Source organism: Falco cherrug, chromosome 12 (assembly GCF_023634085.1).
Source record: "Falco cherrug isolate bFalChe1 chromosome 12, bFalChe1.pri, whole genome shotgun sequence".
Lineage (NCBI taxonomy): Eukaryota > Metazoa > Chordata > Aves > Falconiformes > Falconidae > Falco > Falco cherrug.
Genome location: NC_073708.1, coordinates 13352493 through 13369147, shown reverse-complemented (window position 1 = coordinate 13369147; position 16655 = coordinate 13352493). Strand labels below are relative to the sequence as shown.

Genomic DNA, 16655 nt, shown 5'->3' with positions numbered 1-16655 from the left:
CTCTAGACTTGAACAGAAACAGCTGGCATCATCAAGAAAGGGAAGAGAAAACAGATGCATTGACTTCTTATTTGTGGATTTTATCATAACCTGCTGACCGGGCCCTTGGTCATCCCCTATTCATATAAATTATGCTTTAGTAGTATATAATGTCATGATAGCATATTGGATGGACTGCATTTTAATTTTAATCTGCACTTCAATCGCTGTGCAAGCTGGAGTTCTTTTATGCTTCACCAAGATTTAGCTGCAATGTCATTTTGATGTTAAAAAAAATAATTTCCTGGATCATACCCAGAGATAGGAAAGACATTTGGTTGCCAGTCTTGCTGCTGAATTCCTGACAACTCCTCTCTGTCTTACTGAAGTTAGATATGTTTTGACGGAGATCACTTCTCCGCCCTTGAGGAACTGGAAACACAGTCAAGGTCTGGCAAAGCTCCTAAGAGAACCTGCACAAAGCATGGCCATGGTAGCACTGTAGGCTTTGGCTCCATCCTCTCTCATTAGAACAGAGCCTTCATTCACATAAATGAGAAAAAACTAAGCCAAATTTTGGCTAGAGAAGCATGTCTGAGTATATGTATGCTCGCAGCCTTCCTCACTGTAATCGTCTTTGATGTCCTTATTGAAAACAAAGTGAATATCTTTAGAGCAGTCTGTTCCTTTGCAATCATCTTGGCATTGCTTTTTGCGACATTAACAATGAGCCTCTTTGATAATTTCTGTGCTTAAAAAAGGAACACAAATAAGACATCTTTCCAGGTAAATATAATAGACTTGACATTTAATATCCTGTCTTTGTAATTTTCAAGTTATTTTTGGTGCATGTACAATAGAAGTTATCCATTCACACAAAAATAAGTATGCTTGTAATAGAAAATCAATTGCTATTAAGGCATCTCCTACTGGTCACTAGCGTGTGAAGCTTCATCTTAAAATTAACAAACTTGTTGCCAAGGGGAAGAATCTTAAGCAAGTAACTGTGCTTATTTTTTGAAACAGATGGTAGCTTTTTTGTGTCACAAGGCGACTGTTGATGTTAGCCATAATGACTGTACACTTGGACTGAAAAAAAAATAATCTTCATTACAAGTTAGGAAGTTTTCCAAGAGATGTGCCAATCATGATTTGTTGGTGTTGCCCTATCATGTGTTAGAAAGAGGAAAGGCGAGTGAGAGAGAGAAGAAAATATGTCTACAGACAGAACAGTTTATACCTTTAGAGGCGTAGCTTATAATTTAAATCTCTATTGTATGTTGGTGTTATTCCAGACAGAACATTGCCTCAATCTGTAGTATTTGTTGGCTTGTGTTTGCTGTGTGCCTGCTAACTCCATTTCCATGCAACATGACAGCAGCATCTGTATTTGCAGTCCAGAAACCGTATACCAACTCCAGTATGGCTTTTCTCCGTTTAGGGGGAGGCTCAAAGCAAACTTTCCAGAAAAACTGCCTGGTCTGCCCTGAGGTAGGGTGAAACCTCAGGATCACAGAACATCAAAGTTCTGTCAGTTTCTAAAATCCAGAAGCCATAAGCCATTGCAATCTTTTTATGATTACATAGGTTTGTAATTTTTATATGAAAAATACTATTGTTCCTTTTCTTCTTATGGGCTTGGTTGAGTAAGGAATTTAGCTTGCATAGTTTTGGAGTGGATATTTTTTTTTTATAATAGTATATGATAAATCTGAGGTTTTATGTTTTTTAGGGCTACTAGGATTTGGCTGCAGAATCTGAAGTTTATCTCACAGAAAGACCAATGTGTGAGTTTTGCTGTGAAATTTCTTTCTGTTCTGAACAGTTCTCTTTTTGTTTGTTGGTGTTTTTTTAAAGCACTCCTAATATGAGACTTCTGTTGAGAGAAAAATAAATAGCATAATTTTTGCTTGAAAGCGGAAATACATAATGGCAATTTTTCCCCTTCAAGCAAAAACTAGGAGAGAACACGAACAGTATATTGAAACAGAATGGACAAAGGAGTTAGAATAACTAGCGGTAGTGAGATGGGTTGGTTTGGCTTCTTGCATACATCATTGCACCCTTAGAAACAGTGTTCTACTGCAGCCTAATCCTGACTGCCAAATCACAACCGTCTTTATTATTATGAGTCATAAGTGGTGGTTTATTTTAGATGGGCTGAACAGCTCAGCACCTAACTTAACCTAGCCCGCTTGAGCAGCAGGAAGTGCCTGCTCCTCTGCCAAACTTACTGAAGCTGCCTTCACAGCTATCGTGGACATAAGCAGACTTCATAAAGAACAGTTAGCAGATTAAAAAGAAATAAAACGTTTCTAGAGGAGGTCCCAGGTCACATATGTGATGTCTCTAGCTTGGATCCATCACCAGTTCTGGTTCCACTATCTACCTGAAAGAAGGATACATTAAAACAAGGTACTGGAAATTTTGTATTCTAGTTCTTTTCATCCATTTCACATCAATAAATAGGGTCATTTACTGACTTTATGGGATTCTACAAGGATAAGCATGAGACTGTGAAGCACTTAAAACATTGTAGGTTGTAAGAGGGTGGCTGGGGAAAGAATATCAGGTTCCTATCTTGTGTTTGATAGTATTATGTGGACTGATGCAGCTACAAATCCATTCGAATGAAATGCGAACTTGTCAGCCTTGCTGCATATTGCTGGTGGCTAGATCAGCTTCTTTTCAATTAACACTTTTCCCAATGCTTGCCAGGACATGTGGTAAGATTACTCTTTTTTTTGAGTCTACATGGTCTGGAAGCAGAGTGAAGTGGGTGAGATTTGGACATTGAAAAAAAGACAATGACCAATCCAGGTAGACAAGACTTGATTTTATTAATAAAATTTGTATTTTCCTCTTTGAGGTGACAGTTACAAACTTTGGTTCAAAAATAAAAGAAAACATGAACAGCAAGAAGTTGACTTTTGAAATCTCACTTTTACATGTATAAACGTGCATAAGAAAATACCAGTTGGAAATGAGCCAGCAGAAACTAATACTATTTAATTTAACAATTTTTAAGAAATAGAAACAAACATTTCTTTTCAAGTCTTACATATATTATGAAAAATAATTACAAAAGGATTTGTGTTGTAAAGCTAAAATGTAATTTCTACTTCCAACTATCTGAATAAAATGTTCAGAGGGAAGGCCAAACAAACTCTTTTTATTTTTTTTTTTTTTTCTGAGATTTGGATAGCAAATTGTAACAGTTTGGGTCAAAGACAGCTCTGCAGGAAGCAGTCCCCTCGTATGTTGCTTAGCAACTATGGAGAATCACATGACCTAGACATATTGCATCCCTGGCCTTCAGGTGAAATAACAGGAAAAAATAAAAATAATTCATATTAATGGGATGGGCAAATAACGTATAGGACCATTCTGTGGAACTTTTAGTATCCAGTTCAGGAAGCAAACATCCATCATTGCTTACATAAAAATCTAAGTAAACACTGCAAAAATCCATAAATAACTTTAGAATCCAGTTTTAATATTTATGCAGACCAAATAAACACAATGGAAACAAATGATGAGATTGAAGAAAAAAAAAAAAAAGGAAAACTATATGACTAATTTACTTCACAGATTTTTAACAGATCTCTTACACAGAAGTTGGTTTTTTCTTACATATTTTCCCCACCCAAAAATATAAACTTGTTTATTTTAGATATATACAGGTATCTTATGAAATTATGGAATTAGAAAAGAAAATAAAAGGTCTGAGGTATAGCACCATGGAACACAGCACCTTTGAAGATGCTTTCATTATTGAAATTCATAATCACAAGTGATATCAGCAGAAAAGAGTTGTTTGAGTGTGCTGCTCAAGATCTTCCAGTTTTGCCACCTTAAGTTTTGTTGGCGACTTCAAATAACAAAGCTCTTCAACAACAATATATACAAAGGGATTTTATTCTTAATCTGAAATTTGAATTGGCTTCACTGGCAATTACAGCTTTATTTTTTCAGAATACATACACAGTATTGACAGTGTAATTTTGTAATTATAAAATAACAGCCAGATGCAATTCAGAGACACATGCAAGTTTTGGAAATGGACAGAGAAATAACAGTATAGTACTGTACATAGAATAATTACAGTTTATTAAACACTTTCTTAACAATTCTGTTGTAATGGAAGGAGCACCATGTTGTTAATTTTTTTTACAGCACCAAAGGAATCCAAAGGGGGGTGTTCCTAAAGCAAGCACTATGTTGTCTGTGCCACAGCATCTTTGCAAAATAAGTTTAAGTCATGTGATTCTGGCCCTACAAGGGCAACAATTACTTTCTAGATAAGACATACATACACAGCAAGACATATTTTCTATGCCATCCTTATTCAAAACTTGCATGTGGCATGAAGTGGGTTGGTAGCACCAAAGTGCAACATTTTTGTTGATCTGATTTTGTCTAAAGCTTAACCAAGGAAGCAGACAGGACCAACCTCAAATCCAAACTTCTGGTTCTGATCACCAAAGTCATTGATCATCACATCAACTATAGGCACTTGGTCTATTTTGGGTGTGTTGATTTCGATCACCGTCTTTGCATAGCCCTTTCGTGACTATTAAAAAAGACAAAAAAAAAAAATAGCAAACATGGTTATATATTAGAGCAGTAAGCATGTGCTGTAGATCTTCATAGGTTATCTCTGAAGTATAGAATTTAAAAATTATTGCCCCCTCATGCACCAGATATTACAGACTCTAAAGTTTATGTTTTCTTAGGATTTTATTTTAAAAACGTGACATTGAATGGTTTTGATTTTAGAAAGAGATCAGCCCATAGCTTTTGACTTACTAAAATAGGTCTACAAATGAAAAATTACCTAAAAGACCTTTAATGTTTCTTAGAGAATGATGAGTTCACATTTATACTATTTAATAAAAAAAATAACACTATTCTCATAGCAGTGCACGTCTTCCTTGTGAAAAAAAAAACACTGATTAGTTCTGAAAGACAGAAGAAAGATCCACTTCTAAGAAGAAAGATTATAACTGTCTCACAAAGTATTACAGCAGTTGTTTTGACATGAAAGAGTGTAGTAGTCTGACAGGACTGCTAACTGATGAATTTAGATAACAGGTTTGAAGGCAGACCCTTATTACTTCCTAACAAAGGCTCTCGCTGCTCTAAATACCATTCAGCCAAGTTATCACGTTAGTCATCAGGCAGGACTGCACTTCATTGAGATAGTCTGTTATACCTTGCTGTGACCCCTTTCAGCTGTGCCAGGGTCTTGGAGTTTAGATAAGCATCCAAGTTTGAGTTCTCAGTTTAGTGATGGACTTACACCCTAAATCACTTCTAGCTCTCTCTGGAGCTCTACACTCACCCACTGTGGATAACTAAAGCAGAATAAATCTACAGGACATACAGAAAGGCCGACATGAAGCAGTTACGTATTAGAATCTCATTATTGAGGGGAAGAGACACTGCATCTACCTGAGCTGCATCTCTGTCTCCGACCCAGGTAGGTATCCTGGCACTTTCAGGTCTCTGATTCTTTGTCACTGACTTCTCAGGAACTGCCTTCAAAAGATTCCCATATAAAAACCCAGAATAATTAATGAGGCTTCAACTGTCACTTGCTCCTTTGATGTCTTTGTTTCAAAGTGTTCAGTACAAACTATTCTGTTTCTGAAAAGAAGAACAGTTGCTATGCCTACAAAGACCCTGCTGGAGAGGCGGTTAGAGAGCTGATGCATGTTTGGACAGCTCCAGGGATTACAGTGGACCTGAGAAGCTTCCGAAAGGTACAGTCCACAAACTCCACCTGGCTTTGACTACCAGAAATTGAGAAAAGAAAATACCAAGTCACATACCAACTGTGCAATTAATTCACTATGTTTGGGTACGTACATATGGTTTAGTTCATACACGTTTTTACTGTATTCACTAAATATTCTGTCTGCATATGCCTTGATTTTGAGTATAAATATATTCTGCTGATGGGCTGCCTCCCCTTACTATGCTTTTTTTCTTCTGTTCTCTTATACTATGTTCATACGAGCACATAGTCTAATCTCAGCACACAATCAGGTGCTGACAGCCTGTATCCACGCCAGGTTTGTCCCATTTCTGTTGCTTGGCTTATGGTTTTGGTTTGTTTTTTTGTTGGTTTTTTTTGTACATATATGAAAATTAAATAAGGGACTAGTGTACTGTAGTTAAAAACCTACTAAAAGGCAGTCTATTAAAAATAAAGTATTTTGAAACCTTTTCTCAGAAGAAAGCTGTGGAAAAAATGAATTTGTTTTCTACTTTGAGAAGTTGGGTTTGTAAAGACTCTTCTGAACCTCTACTTACTGCACAGCCATCGTGAAGAGCTTTGATGTAAGGATTGTTGTCATAAGACATTTCTTCATCATTCGATCCTAAGAACCTTAGTGCTTTGTCATAGCTGTCAGATGATGCATCATGCCAAGCTACAGACTGATGACAGTTGTAAGTGAAATTTTGTCTGGCAGAGGCACTCAGTAGTTTAAGGAATGTCATTTGGACCATATTAATAGAATTGCCTTCAACATCCAAATAGGAAAGCTGGAAAATATAAAAAGTTACATGTATGTTTATCTGTTTCCTTTGTTAAAATGCAGAACAAAATTATTGTTGACAAAAGACCCATGTAACTATCCTTAATTAAAAAAAATAATCAACATACAACATTTTAGGCAGTTTTAAGTTCAATAAAGCTATGATTCAGTAAATAGATTTTTCATGTTGTAGCAATATATTTAGGATTAAGAACTACATATATTAGCTTCATTATATTGGGAAAGACAGAGAATTACTCCTACCATATACTGTGAAATAGCAGAACCTCTTTGGAAAATCTGGTTTTAGTTAATTATAAAGTTAAGCTGGCCTACAGTCTCATCTTTGCATACTCAGTATATTTCCTGTTACCTAGAGTGGGGCAGGTTCAGTGGTGATGGGTAGTCTGCCAGAAGCTAGATCCTCACCATCAGCTGTGCGGGTGACCATTTGGATCATTGTGGGACAATACAGAGCAGGCTTCTACTGTTCAGGAGCAAGAAGCTATATAGCTGCTTTAACATTTAGGGCAAAAAGACTGGGCTTGAAACATTTTTTCATTATCTAAATATTTATAAAATTACTTTGGATCTGTTGATCACTGATAACATGTACTTGATTTATGAACAACTGTTACGTTGCAGTGACAACTTACAAGTTTGCCTCGCTTAAATTCACTAAACCAAGATCCTGGATTCTCCTTTGGCCATGATGAAATTCTAACCTGTGTGGTAAAACAGCAGAGACAGAAGTATTTAAAATGTGTTAACAGATAGAAGATTTTACATTACCTAGGACAAATTTCACATCTGCTAGTAAAGAATGGTTCTTTTTTCTGAAATCTCAGCCTCTTTAAAGCTGTAAAATAGGATGGTTTTTTTTGTATAGAATGCCTTCAGATTAGTGACTTTAAACAGAATCCAAGGTGATGGCTTATAAAGAGAGCTAGTTCTGTTTAAGGGAGGCTGTTGTCATCTGTTAAGATTCAGGTAAACTGCTGGAATAAATTGTTCCTGTGAAGAGTTTCTAAATTAGAGTTTTTACTGGTGTTGATGCTGATAGATCTCTTCCATTTAGGCAAGCTTTTAGAAAGCCCTCCTCTATACCATAAGCCCCATCAGAGGTAATTTATAACAATGAGTAATGACACTGTTAACACATAGCGTTTTACATCTACTTTGTGTAGGAAAATATGAACCCACAAGAGAAACACAGTAAGAGTTTAGGTTTTATGTGTCAAATGCTAGATTATGCACTTTTAACTAGCTGCATGGTTATGTTGCATTCTGAAACGGAGTGAAAGGTTAGCAAGCAAGTGCATAGGTCCCCTAACTAAGCAAAACAGTGAAATTGCAAACAGCATTTAACAAAGTTAACAGTTACCAGTTACCTCTATGTACCATTTTACCACTTCAGATTTATGTGAATTCCAGTGTAACCAGAAAGACAGATATGTGAAAATGTGACAATATAATTATCCTGTTCAGTCAACACTGCAACAACATAGTTGGATCTGTCAACACCCAGCTGAAAACACAGATTGGTACTTACTCCTTCAGATTTCTTATCTGGGTAGATGCAAGTTTCCCCACCTGCTGTGAAATTGCAGTATACTTTGAAGGAGTCTCCAGTACAGCCCTGGTTAGGATCAATCCAATATTCCCCTAAAACAAATGAGAAAATTTTTGCCTTATATAGTGGAAATGGTATTTGGAAGGTGCAGGTTTTACTGCTGCCTATCAGTCCTCCAAAATCTGTATCAAAGTTATTTTATCTGGATGATGAGAAAGCAACCCTTTCTTTTCTGCCTTGTGGTTTGCTGCTGCTATTGTTGTTTATGAAAGAACACCAGGATCAAAGTCTATTTTTATCTGTGCCCTTTTGTTTTTGTCTAATTTTACTTTAAACTATGACTCTCTTGTAGGCTACTGCTAAAGTTTTGGAGGAACTGAGGAGACTCAGTTTAGAGGAGGAAGGACATTATGTGTGAAACATACATTGTGGTTCTCAACAATTTGGCCGTTTCAGTATTTCAACTGGAAGGATAATGTGTACCTGTGACGGCAGCACCCTCAAAAACAGAGCAGAGGCACTCTTAGGCAGAAATAAGCTATGGCTTAGGTCAGAGAGCAAAATCTGGAGTAATTTATATACCTATCTCCATAAAAAGGTGGCCGCACAGGGCTTGGTGAGGCTGTAGCTGGCACAAGTACCTAAAGCTTCCATTGAGAGAGATATACCTCAAGAAAAGATGGTTTTTTTCTACTGGGTTATGAAGCTGCAGCACTAGGGAAACTTCAGGCTGCTTTAGATGATAAAAGCACCTTAACTAATACTTGGTTAGGTGACATGGTGGGAAAGACAGTTAAAAGTTGTATGAGGCTTCCCATAATTTCAGCAGTCTGGCATGATTGAGAATTCAGGCCCTGCAATGCTAGGGTTAATGAAGGCTGGGCATGAAAGAGTTGCAGTCAATCCAAGGTCCATTAAAAATCAGGGCTTTTTAAAATCTACCATTCTAATTATAATGGTGATTTCTGTGATGTGGGTACTTATCTCCAGCTAGTTTCACAGCAGGACAGCAAATGATTTTCTGACACTACTGTTCTAATCCAGTTTCAAATACTGGAGGTTTCAAAGACAAATGACAAATCCTTTCACCAGTTCTGTCTTCTGAATACAGGGAATAGACAAAGCATTTATGGTATTTTAAAATTCTATTGATTCAGGCTATATTTATTGAAAACAGTCTTTCCTACATGTAACTCTTGTCCCTGGAGAATTCTATGTCTTAATGAATGCATTTACTTTTATTTTAACCAAAATAAGATTACTTTTATATGAATAAGGCTCCAAATAATAGGCAAATACTGGTAAAGTGAAGAAGGTGAATGTGTTCCATAAAAAACATTCATTATTATGGAGGGTACTGAATTGTAAAATATGTACTTTTCATATAGCACACACACTGCATAACTACTCCTCAAGGCATCCATCTGTTTTGATCTATCTAGAGTGAAAGCAATAAAATATTATTAAACTGTCAAAATCTATTTTTCCTCCCATTTGAAAGCAGAAAAATATTACATTGAACTAGGAAAAATATCCATTGCAATAGGAAAAAAAAAAAAGGAAGGATGAAGACTCTGTGAAGGCTGGCTTTCATTTAAACCTTTCTGGAGCAGTAAACTCAGAAAAAAAGAAGAAAACGATGAATAATTAAATCAAGATAAGTCTTCAGAACACAATGTCTTGTTCATACTACTCTGCATTTTATTAAGCTAGTACTTAGTAGCATTAAACAGTATCAGAGAAACCTGCATGTCTATTTGCTGTATGATATAGAACAGTGATCATGCAGTAGAATAAATTATTCTAAGGGTGAAAGAATAGTAAAATTTGAGAGGCATAATCAATAATAAATCTCATATAATACCAATGCTACTTTATATTGTTATACCAAGCTAAAGTATACAGCTACAAAAATAATTCTTATTTCTTTTAAAAGAAGGTATTAGCTATCCCAGCATGCTGACATTTGTGATTTTACTTTCCATTGAAATACCTAGCATCAATCTTTCATCCTTTTCCTGTCTGGATAATTCTGGAAATGCAAGGCCCACCTTTCAAAACAACAATTTTTTTTAGTGTTTTAAAAAGTTTTAAATCTAAACCCAGACCAGGTTAAGTATTCAAAGAATTTGGCTTTTACCAAGAGAACATCTCTTATATCTTATAAATTTTTATACCTCCAAAAATGGATTTAATGAGACTATTTATTGAGAAACTGTTAACCATCTACCAATAATTAATTATGCTGTCAAAGTATCTTGGCAGATCATAACTTCCGCCTTGTTTGCATTTGTCATGCAATATTAACATACCATCTGGGAAATCTGGGTGGCAGAGTTGCAAGTCTTTGCAGGTTCGGGCTGGGTTATTCTGAGTGCCCATCGGATACTTCATATGCTCAATGTCTTGCTTCAGCGAGTTCAATGAACCAAAGATCTCTTCCATTCCATCAGAATAATCCAGAATATTATCACCAGCATCAGATAACATGTAATCAGGAGATCTTCTTGTCTTTTTGGGTGACTGGATTGGCAGCGGCTGGATTACCTCACCTGGAGGACCCTGAGTGAAAAACAACATATCTGGTTACCTTTTCTCTTTGTTTTTCAGCTGCAAAAATACGCAGAGGAAGACCACAGAATGTGGCTTGGAGATGCTTTGAATAGAATTTCTTCAAAGTATTTATTTATTTCACTTATTTCCTTCAGATTTATGCTTTTGTGCTGTGATTTACTTGCAGACCAAAATGACTGTAGGAGGCCAAACCATTGTTGTGCTCTGAAGACTTCTCACTACATTGCTGTTTGGGGAAGAGTGTGCCCCCTCACATAAGTTAAGTGTGCAGAACTGACTTGCAATTGCCTCTTCGTCACTGACAATTCCCTCAAGCACAGGCATAGCCTATGACAAGTGTAAACTCTGGATATTTTCTATGATAAAACTTTAAAATTCCACTTGCAGTCTATAAAGCAATATCTCATTTCAAGAAATTGAAACACTTCATTCAGATGTGGACTGTTTTCATTTTAGATTGTTCTGATATGAGAAAGAAATAGTAGGAACAGAAAAGTATCAACAGGGGGAAACCAATATGCTTCTATTTTCTGTGCTTCAGTATAACACATTAAATAATTATTGCAAGGGAGGGTTTTTTTATTTGTTTGTGGCAGTTTTTGTGTTGGGTTTCTTTTAAGTTTCTAATGGCTTTTTTAGTGCAGTCAATGTCTGTGTCTGGTGGATTTGAGCTTCCTGAAAAATGAATTTTCAAACATTCATTAATATTTTCCTTATCTGCAAGTTCACAAATGTGGTTTTCTACCCTTGTCAAAACAGGGTCATCATGTCAGTGTAATGTGCATGAATGTCAGATAAGAATTCTTACTTACTGGAGGACCAGGTGGACCAGGTAACCCACTGTCACCCTTTTGACCAGCAGGACCCTATAAAGCGAAGAAAGAAATGCAGTGTTGACTATGCTACACCATGTTAAAAAACAACGTACACAAAAGTTAAGTAAAAGAACAAAAAGTATTGAGGAGAATTACTCACGCTGGATCCTTTGGAACCTTTTGGACCTTGGGGACCCTACGGGCAAGAACATAACTGTAGTTGAAGTGTATTCCACAAAACATGGGAGTGTTTTGAACAGGAGGACTGGATGAAATTACTTACAGGTAAACCAGGAGGACCAGGGGGTCCAAGTGGACCAGCAGGACCAGAAATTCCCTAAGAAAGAATAAAAGAGTAAGTACAGAACTAAAGTATTCTACATACTGGCCTGGATTAAAAAATACGTATATATGAAATAAAGTAGTCCTAATAAGCATCCAAATCTGATGAGTTTTGATTTAGGCCATTTGCTAGGGTCCAAAACAGTTTGTAAGTTTAAAATGTTAAGTGACAGTTTGAGTTGCTTGTAGTTGTTCTTACACTGCAGTACTTACAGTCACAACTGTGCTCCCATTCAGACTGGCTCGGAAACCTCACTTTACAGTGCCTTAAAACAGGGCTCATAACTAGGAGAAAGGAAGCTACTTTGGGTAGTGCAGTTAAACATGATGAGATTGGTGCTGCTAGTTTTATCTTATCCCTAACTTCTGTGTTATGTGTTTCTGTCATCTTTTGAAACACTATGATTTTGTTTTAAGCTGGTTTAAGTTCACTGTGTTTGTACAATGCCTAGGAAAGTTGTAACTTCTAGCAGGAGGCTCTGAGTGTTAAATGTTTATGGCAAAAGAAAGACTGGGATATGTACTCTTTGCTTGCATGGAACTTGAATGAAAACATAAGTATGTTTTACTCACTGCATCACCCTTGGCTCCAGGAGATCCCTGTGGGCCAGGAAGACCCCTATCACCCTTTTCACCCTGTTCTCCTGGAGGTCCAATCAGGCCAATCAAACCAGGATGTCCCTAAATAAGACAAAAGAAAATACAGTTAAAACTCAACATATATGAAGTAAATGTGCTCTGCAAACTATGCTGGTTTTGTCTGGGATACAGTTAATTTTCCTCGCAGTAGCTAGTATGGGGCTGTATTTTGGATCTGTGCTGAAAACAGTGTTGATGTTTTCGTTATGGCTGAGCAGCGCTGACACAGAGCCCAGGCCTTTTCTGCTTCTCACCCACCCCACCAGTGAGTAGCCTGGGGGTGCACAAGAAGCTGCGAGGGGACACAGCTGACCCCAGCTGAGGATATTCCAGACCATATGACATCTTGCTCAGCATGTACAGCTGGGGGAGGAAGAAGGAAGCGGGGGGACATTTGGAGTTACGGCATTTGTCTTCCCCAGAAGCTTTCAAATGTCATCACTGTTGCTAGTCAACGATTAACCTGAAACCAAATTATTCTGAAAGCATATTCATTGCTGTTAGTTGGTCTTTCAGACTTTGAGATTATTTGCAAGTTGTGACTGCTTATTCAGGGAAAGGGATTTAAAACAGTCCTTACTGAAACTGCTAGAACAAACAAACAATGCCTGTGGATACAAATTTCGTAACAGCTTTCACATTTAGATGCTATAAGCCTATTATAGAGTTGCACATTTGTTTCCGCATGTAATATAGCTGTATAAACAACTGATTTAAGCACATAAGCAAAAACTGAAATTCACATGATATAATGATATTCACGTCCCTTTCCCTACAGATTTTTTCTCTAAGACACAAGCAACCAATAACTCATTGGAACTCCATTAGAAAATGTTATCCCAGATGTCTCAATCCATTATTTCAAAAGAAAATATTATACCTGTTAAATATTAACATTTTGTTGTTTTAAAATAAAAAACCTGAATACTTTTCATTTCTACTTTGTTTTTGTAAAGCCAACAGTTCTCTTTACATCAGTATCTTTGGGATTTTCATTGCAAGGAAGAATCACATGGTCAGTAGATTACCTACCACACAGGCAGTAACCTTTTTCTTTCCATATATCACCAGGATATCAGATGTGGCTTAAAACTTCACAATTACTGTTAAGGCTTCGAGAAGCTGACTGACAGACATGGCAAGTTGTCTTGCTTTCTGATACAAAAACCCTAGTGTTTCTTTCTGCTAATTTTATAGAGACTTTTAGACTGGGTCAAAATTACAAAGGCACAAGCAATGAATAACGTATACCTTCTCTCCTTTGGAACCCGGATCTCCCTTTAGGCCAGGCAAGCCAGGTGGACCCTAAATAAATCAAGGGAAATAATGTGAAAATAGTTTTAACACAACACACAGATCATGTTTTCCTGAAATATTATTAAAGGTGGTATAAGTCAGAGTCATTCAGTCATTGATGGTTGTAATTGATGATGTGATTTAGAACCCAAGATGAAGTTGAAATGTATGTTTAAAAAAGCATAATGATGATACTGAAGCATTTAATTTATAATTAGAAATCTATAAAGGGTTGTATGGTTAGAAATCTATGAAGCAGAGGGTCACCTAAATTCTTAAAGAGCACTGAGAGCATCCAGTGAAGCAAGTGATACTAAAAAAAACCACCACCACAATCAAATTTTTTTTTTGTTGATGAGCCTGATTTTGCTTGTGGTTACATTACACGCTTTCAACTATTACTTCCACCTTATTTGCTGTACCTTATTTTAGTTGCTTATTTTAACCCTTTCTTTCATAGGACAGTGGAAAGTATCCTCTTAATTTGTTTTCTCCCACTTTACTACAGCTCAGTAAGATTCTTGCAGAATATAAATCAGGTTGCATATAGTAACCTCTCCTCAATATTTTTTTGTTGGAGTACTACCTCATATTTTGTTTCAGCATTTGAGGTGTTGTCTTGGGATTATGGTTTCCTTGACTTGCCACCTGAAAATCCTGTATGACCATGAATAATGCATTTAAATCTATATTTTCTAAATATTCAAGTCTTTTCTACTCAACATTGCAAGCATACTTAATGTGATCTAGGTGTGCTAGTAGAGGTGTGACATGTACAAGCTGATGGCCCTTTGTCACTTTCGTAAATGCGATTAGTAATAGAAATTACTTAGGTTTTGCATTACTAGACTGGGCAATCCGAAATACTTTTAGGAACTTTTTTAGTCTCTTTGGGACTCCACTCATCATTTGTTGGATAGGAATAATACCCCTAACTTACAGAGGTGTTAAACTGATAGTTTTTAGGTAGTTGCATGGTTCATATCATATAAGCAGCTTACAACTTTTAGTTTGGATTTACGAGCCATCCTTTCTGCAGCACAGTAAAGACATATGTTATTTTATGAAACTGAGTAAGAAATGTTCTTTATTCTAAGTTTTATCTGCAGTTGTCCCTAAACATTACTCCATTCAGCTAGATTTCTGTAAACAGAAATATGCTGGGACATAGGATCAACAGAACCATTCTAGAAGCCCTTCCGTATTTCTGGGGTGGGTGTGGGGAGGGGACAACCAAAACCACTGATTTTTTTCAGGTGGTTCCAATGTAAGCTGATGCTTAGAGAATCTATTGAAAAACTCCATTGCAGTCTTGCTACCTGGGAAACCACTGTGAAGCATAAACATGTCCACATGGATAGGTCTTACATTCTGCACATTTGAAAAAACCACTGAATAATCTTGTTCTTGAAATTTGACGCAAGATCCTTCCCCCTGATAGTGCTTTTTTTATCTTTACTGGGGTCATAAGAGCAATTCATTAAAGATACTATTTTACCAATAGTCAAAAATACAGCTGGATAGATGGCACAGAAAAAGATTATATAGGAAGCTTGTTAAAATCTCCTTGGCTGGCTTTTTTCTGCAGTTTTTGTTTTGTTTTAATATTTTAATCCTTATTTAAAATTTTAGAATAATTTTGAGGGATCTGAGAAATCTTCTCGGGTTCATAAGAACAGCAATGCCAGTTTTGTGCAATTTGTACAGAACGAGGTGAAAAATTCAGGCCAGGGCGTGCATATGCAAGCACAGAAAAGGCCTTCGTTCCTCAGAGGCTATTAATCTCACACTGAACGTGTATGCATTAGGCGCAGAGCTGCTAGACTAAGTCAGTATCTCATCACTACTAGTCTCCTGCTGGCAGTGGACATCTGTGAAGTTATGATATGGATAGCAGTAATAAGTGACCTTTTCAACCTGGCACAGATTCAAAAGTGCCGTAACACTTCATGTACAAAATATTATTCAGTGCATATCCTTTCCATCTCTACTTCAGGATATCATTAGATGCAAAAGCCTAGGCAAATACATAATTCATGAGTGAAAAGTGAAATTTTCAAGTGTTTGGAATACAGAATCAGACATTTTCACCTGCAGTTGTTGTGCTCTACTGTAAATCTGCTTTCTTATTCTTCTCCTGATAGCAATCTACTATGGAGGGAGGAAGGGGCAGGAGGGAGACCTAACCTCAGCAACTCTTACATATAAACTTTACTTTCCTAAAATCTAAAATAAAATTTTACGTTGCAGCAATGCATCTAAAAGAAGTTCTTGTTGAGCTGACAGGAAGACTGTGCATTTGGGACTCTGTAGTTCATTAATACACTCAGCTTCAGATTTGAATTGAGTATTTAAGCTCCTGGATGTTAGAGGAGAGATCTTTTGATGATGTATTTGGAGGCTTCTGGTGACTGACATGTCGGAAAGGGATGCTTATTATTGCTGAATAACTGTTCATTGGATTTTAGATTTCAGCACAGAATTGTAACTGAGGAGATTGCTTTTCAGTTCCCTGATTTGTCCCCATGCATTTTATTTTTAACTTGTCACATAATTTAAAAACTATAGTGGTATTCCCATCATAAACTCTTTGGAGAGAAGAGATTTTTATTACGGGCTTAGCACAGGGGAGTCCTTTCCCTTGCAGCTTCTCATTCATTGTTCCAACCTTTGACTTACAAGCACTATGTTATCCATGAGACTTTAGAAAAAATTAGAATGTTAAAATGAAGGGCAACAAAGAGCTATAGTGTAAGGTTTCCTCAGTACATTTTTTGCTCATTATTGTTTCTCAGGGACAGAGAAAAATGAAATTCTATGTAGATGCCATTATAATACCATCTGTAATTACATACACAGAAGCAATTGATGGATACACCTATGCACCAGATC

The 16655-nt window shown here is 36.6% G+C and overlaps 1 protein-coding gene across 4 annotated transcripts in view; it reads right to left on the bottom strand.

Moving 5' to 3' along the window:
* Nucleotides 1–2800: 2800 nt before the first annotated feature.
* Nucleotides 2801–16655, bottom strand: part of COL11A1 (collagen type XI alpha 1 chain) — a 160305-nt gene continuing 146450 nt past the window's right edge. For all 4 annotated transcript variants that reach the window (XM_014287417.3, XM_027798171.2, XM_027798170.2 and 1 more), the window contains 10 exons: nucleotides 13719–13772; nucleotides 12402–12509; nucleotides 11770–11823; nucleotides 11647–11682; nucleotides 11484–11537; nucleotides 10410–10659; nucleotides 8077–8189; nucleotides 7181–7249; nucleotides 6298–6531; nucleotides 2801–4552 (listed from right to left, as the gene is read on the bottom strand). In XM_014287417.3, the coding sequence (XP_014142892.2) occupies nucleotides 4406–4552; nucleotides 6298–6531; nucleotides 7181–7249; nucleotides 8077–8189; nucleotides 10410–10659; nucleotides 11484–11537; nucleotides 11647–11682; nucleotides 11770–11823; nucleotides 12402–12509; nucleotides 13719–13772 (1119 nt within the window). In that variant the 3' untranslated portion in view covers nucleotides 2801–4405. The remainder of the gene's footprint in view (nucleotides 4553–6297; nucleotides 6532–7180; nucleotides 7250–8076; nucleotides 8190–10409; nucleotides 10660–11483; nucleotides 11538–11646; nucleotides 11683–11769; nucleotides 11824–12401; nucleotides 12510–13718; nucleotides 13773–16655) is intronic.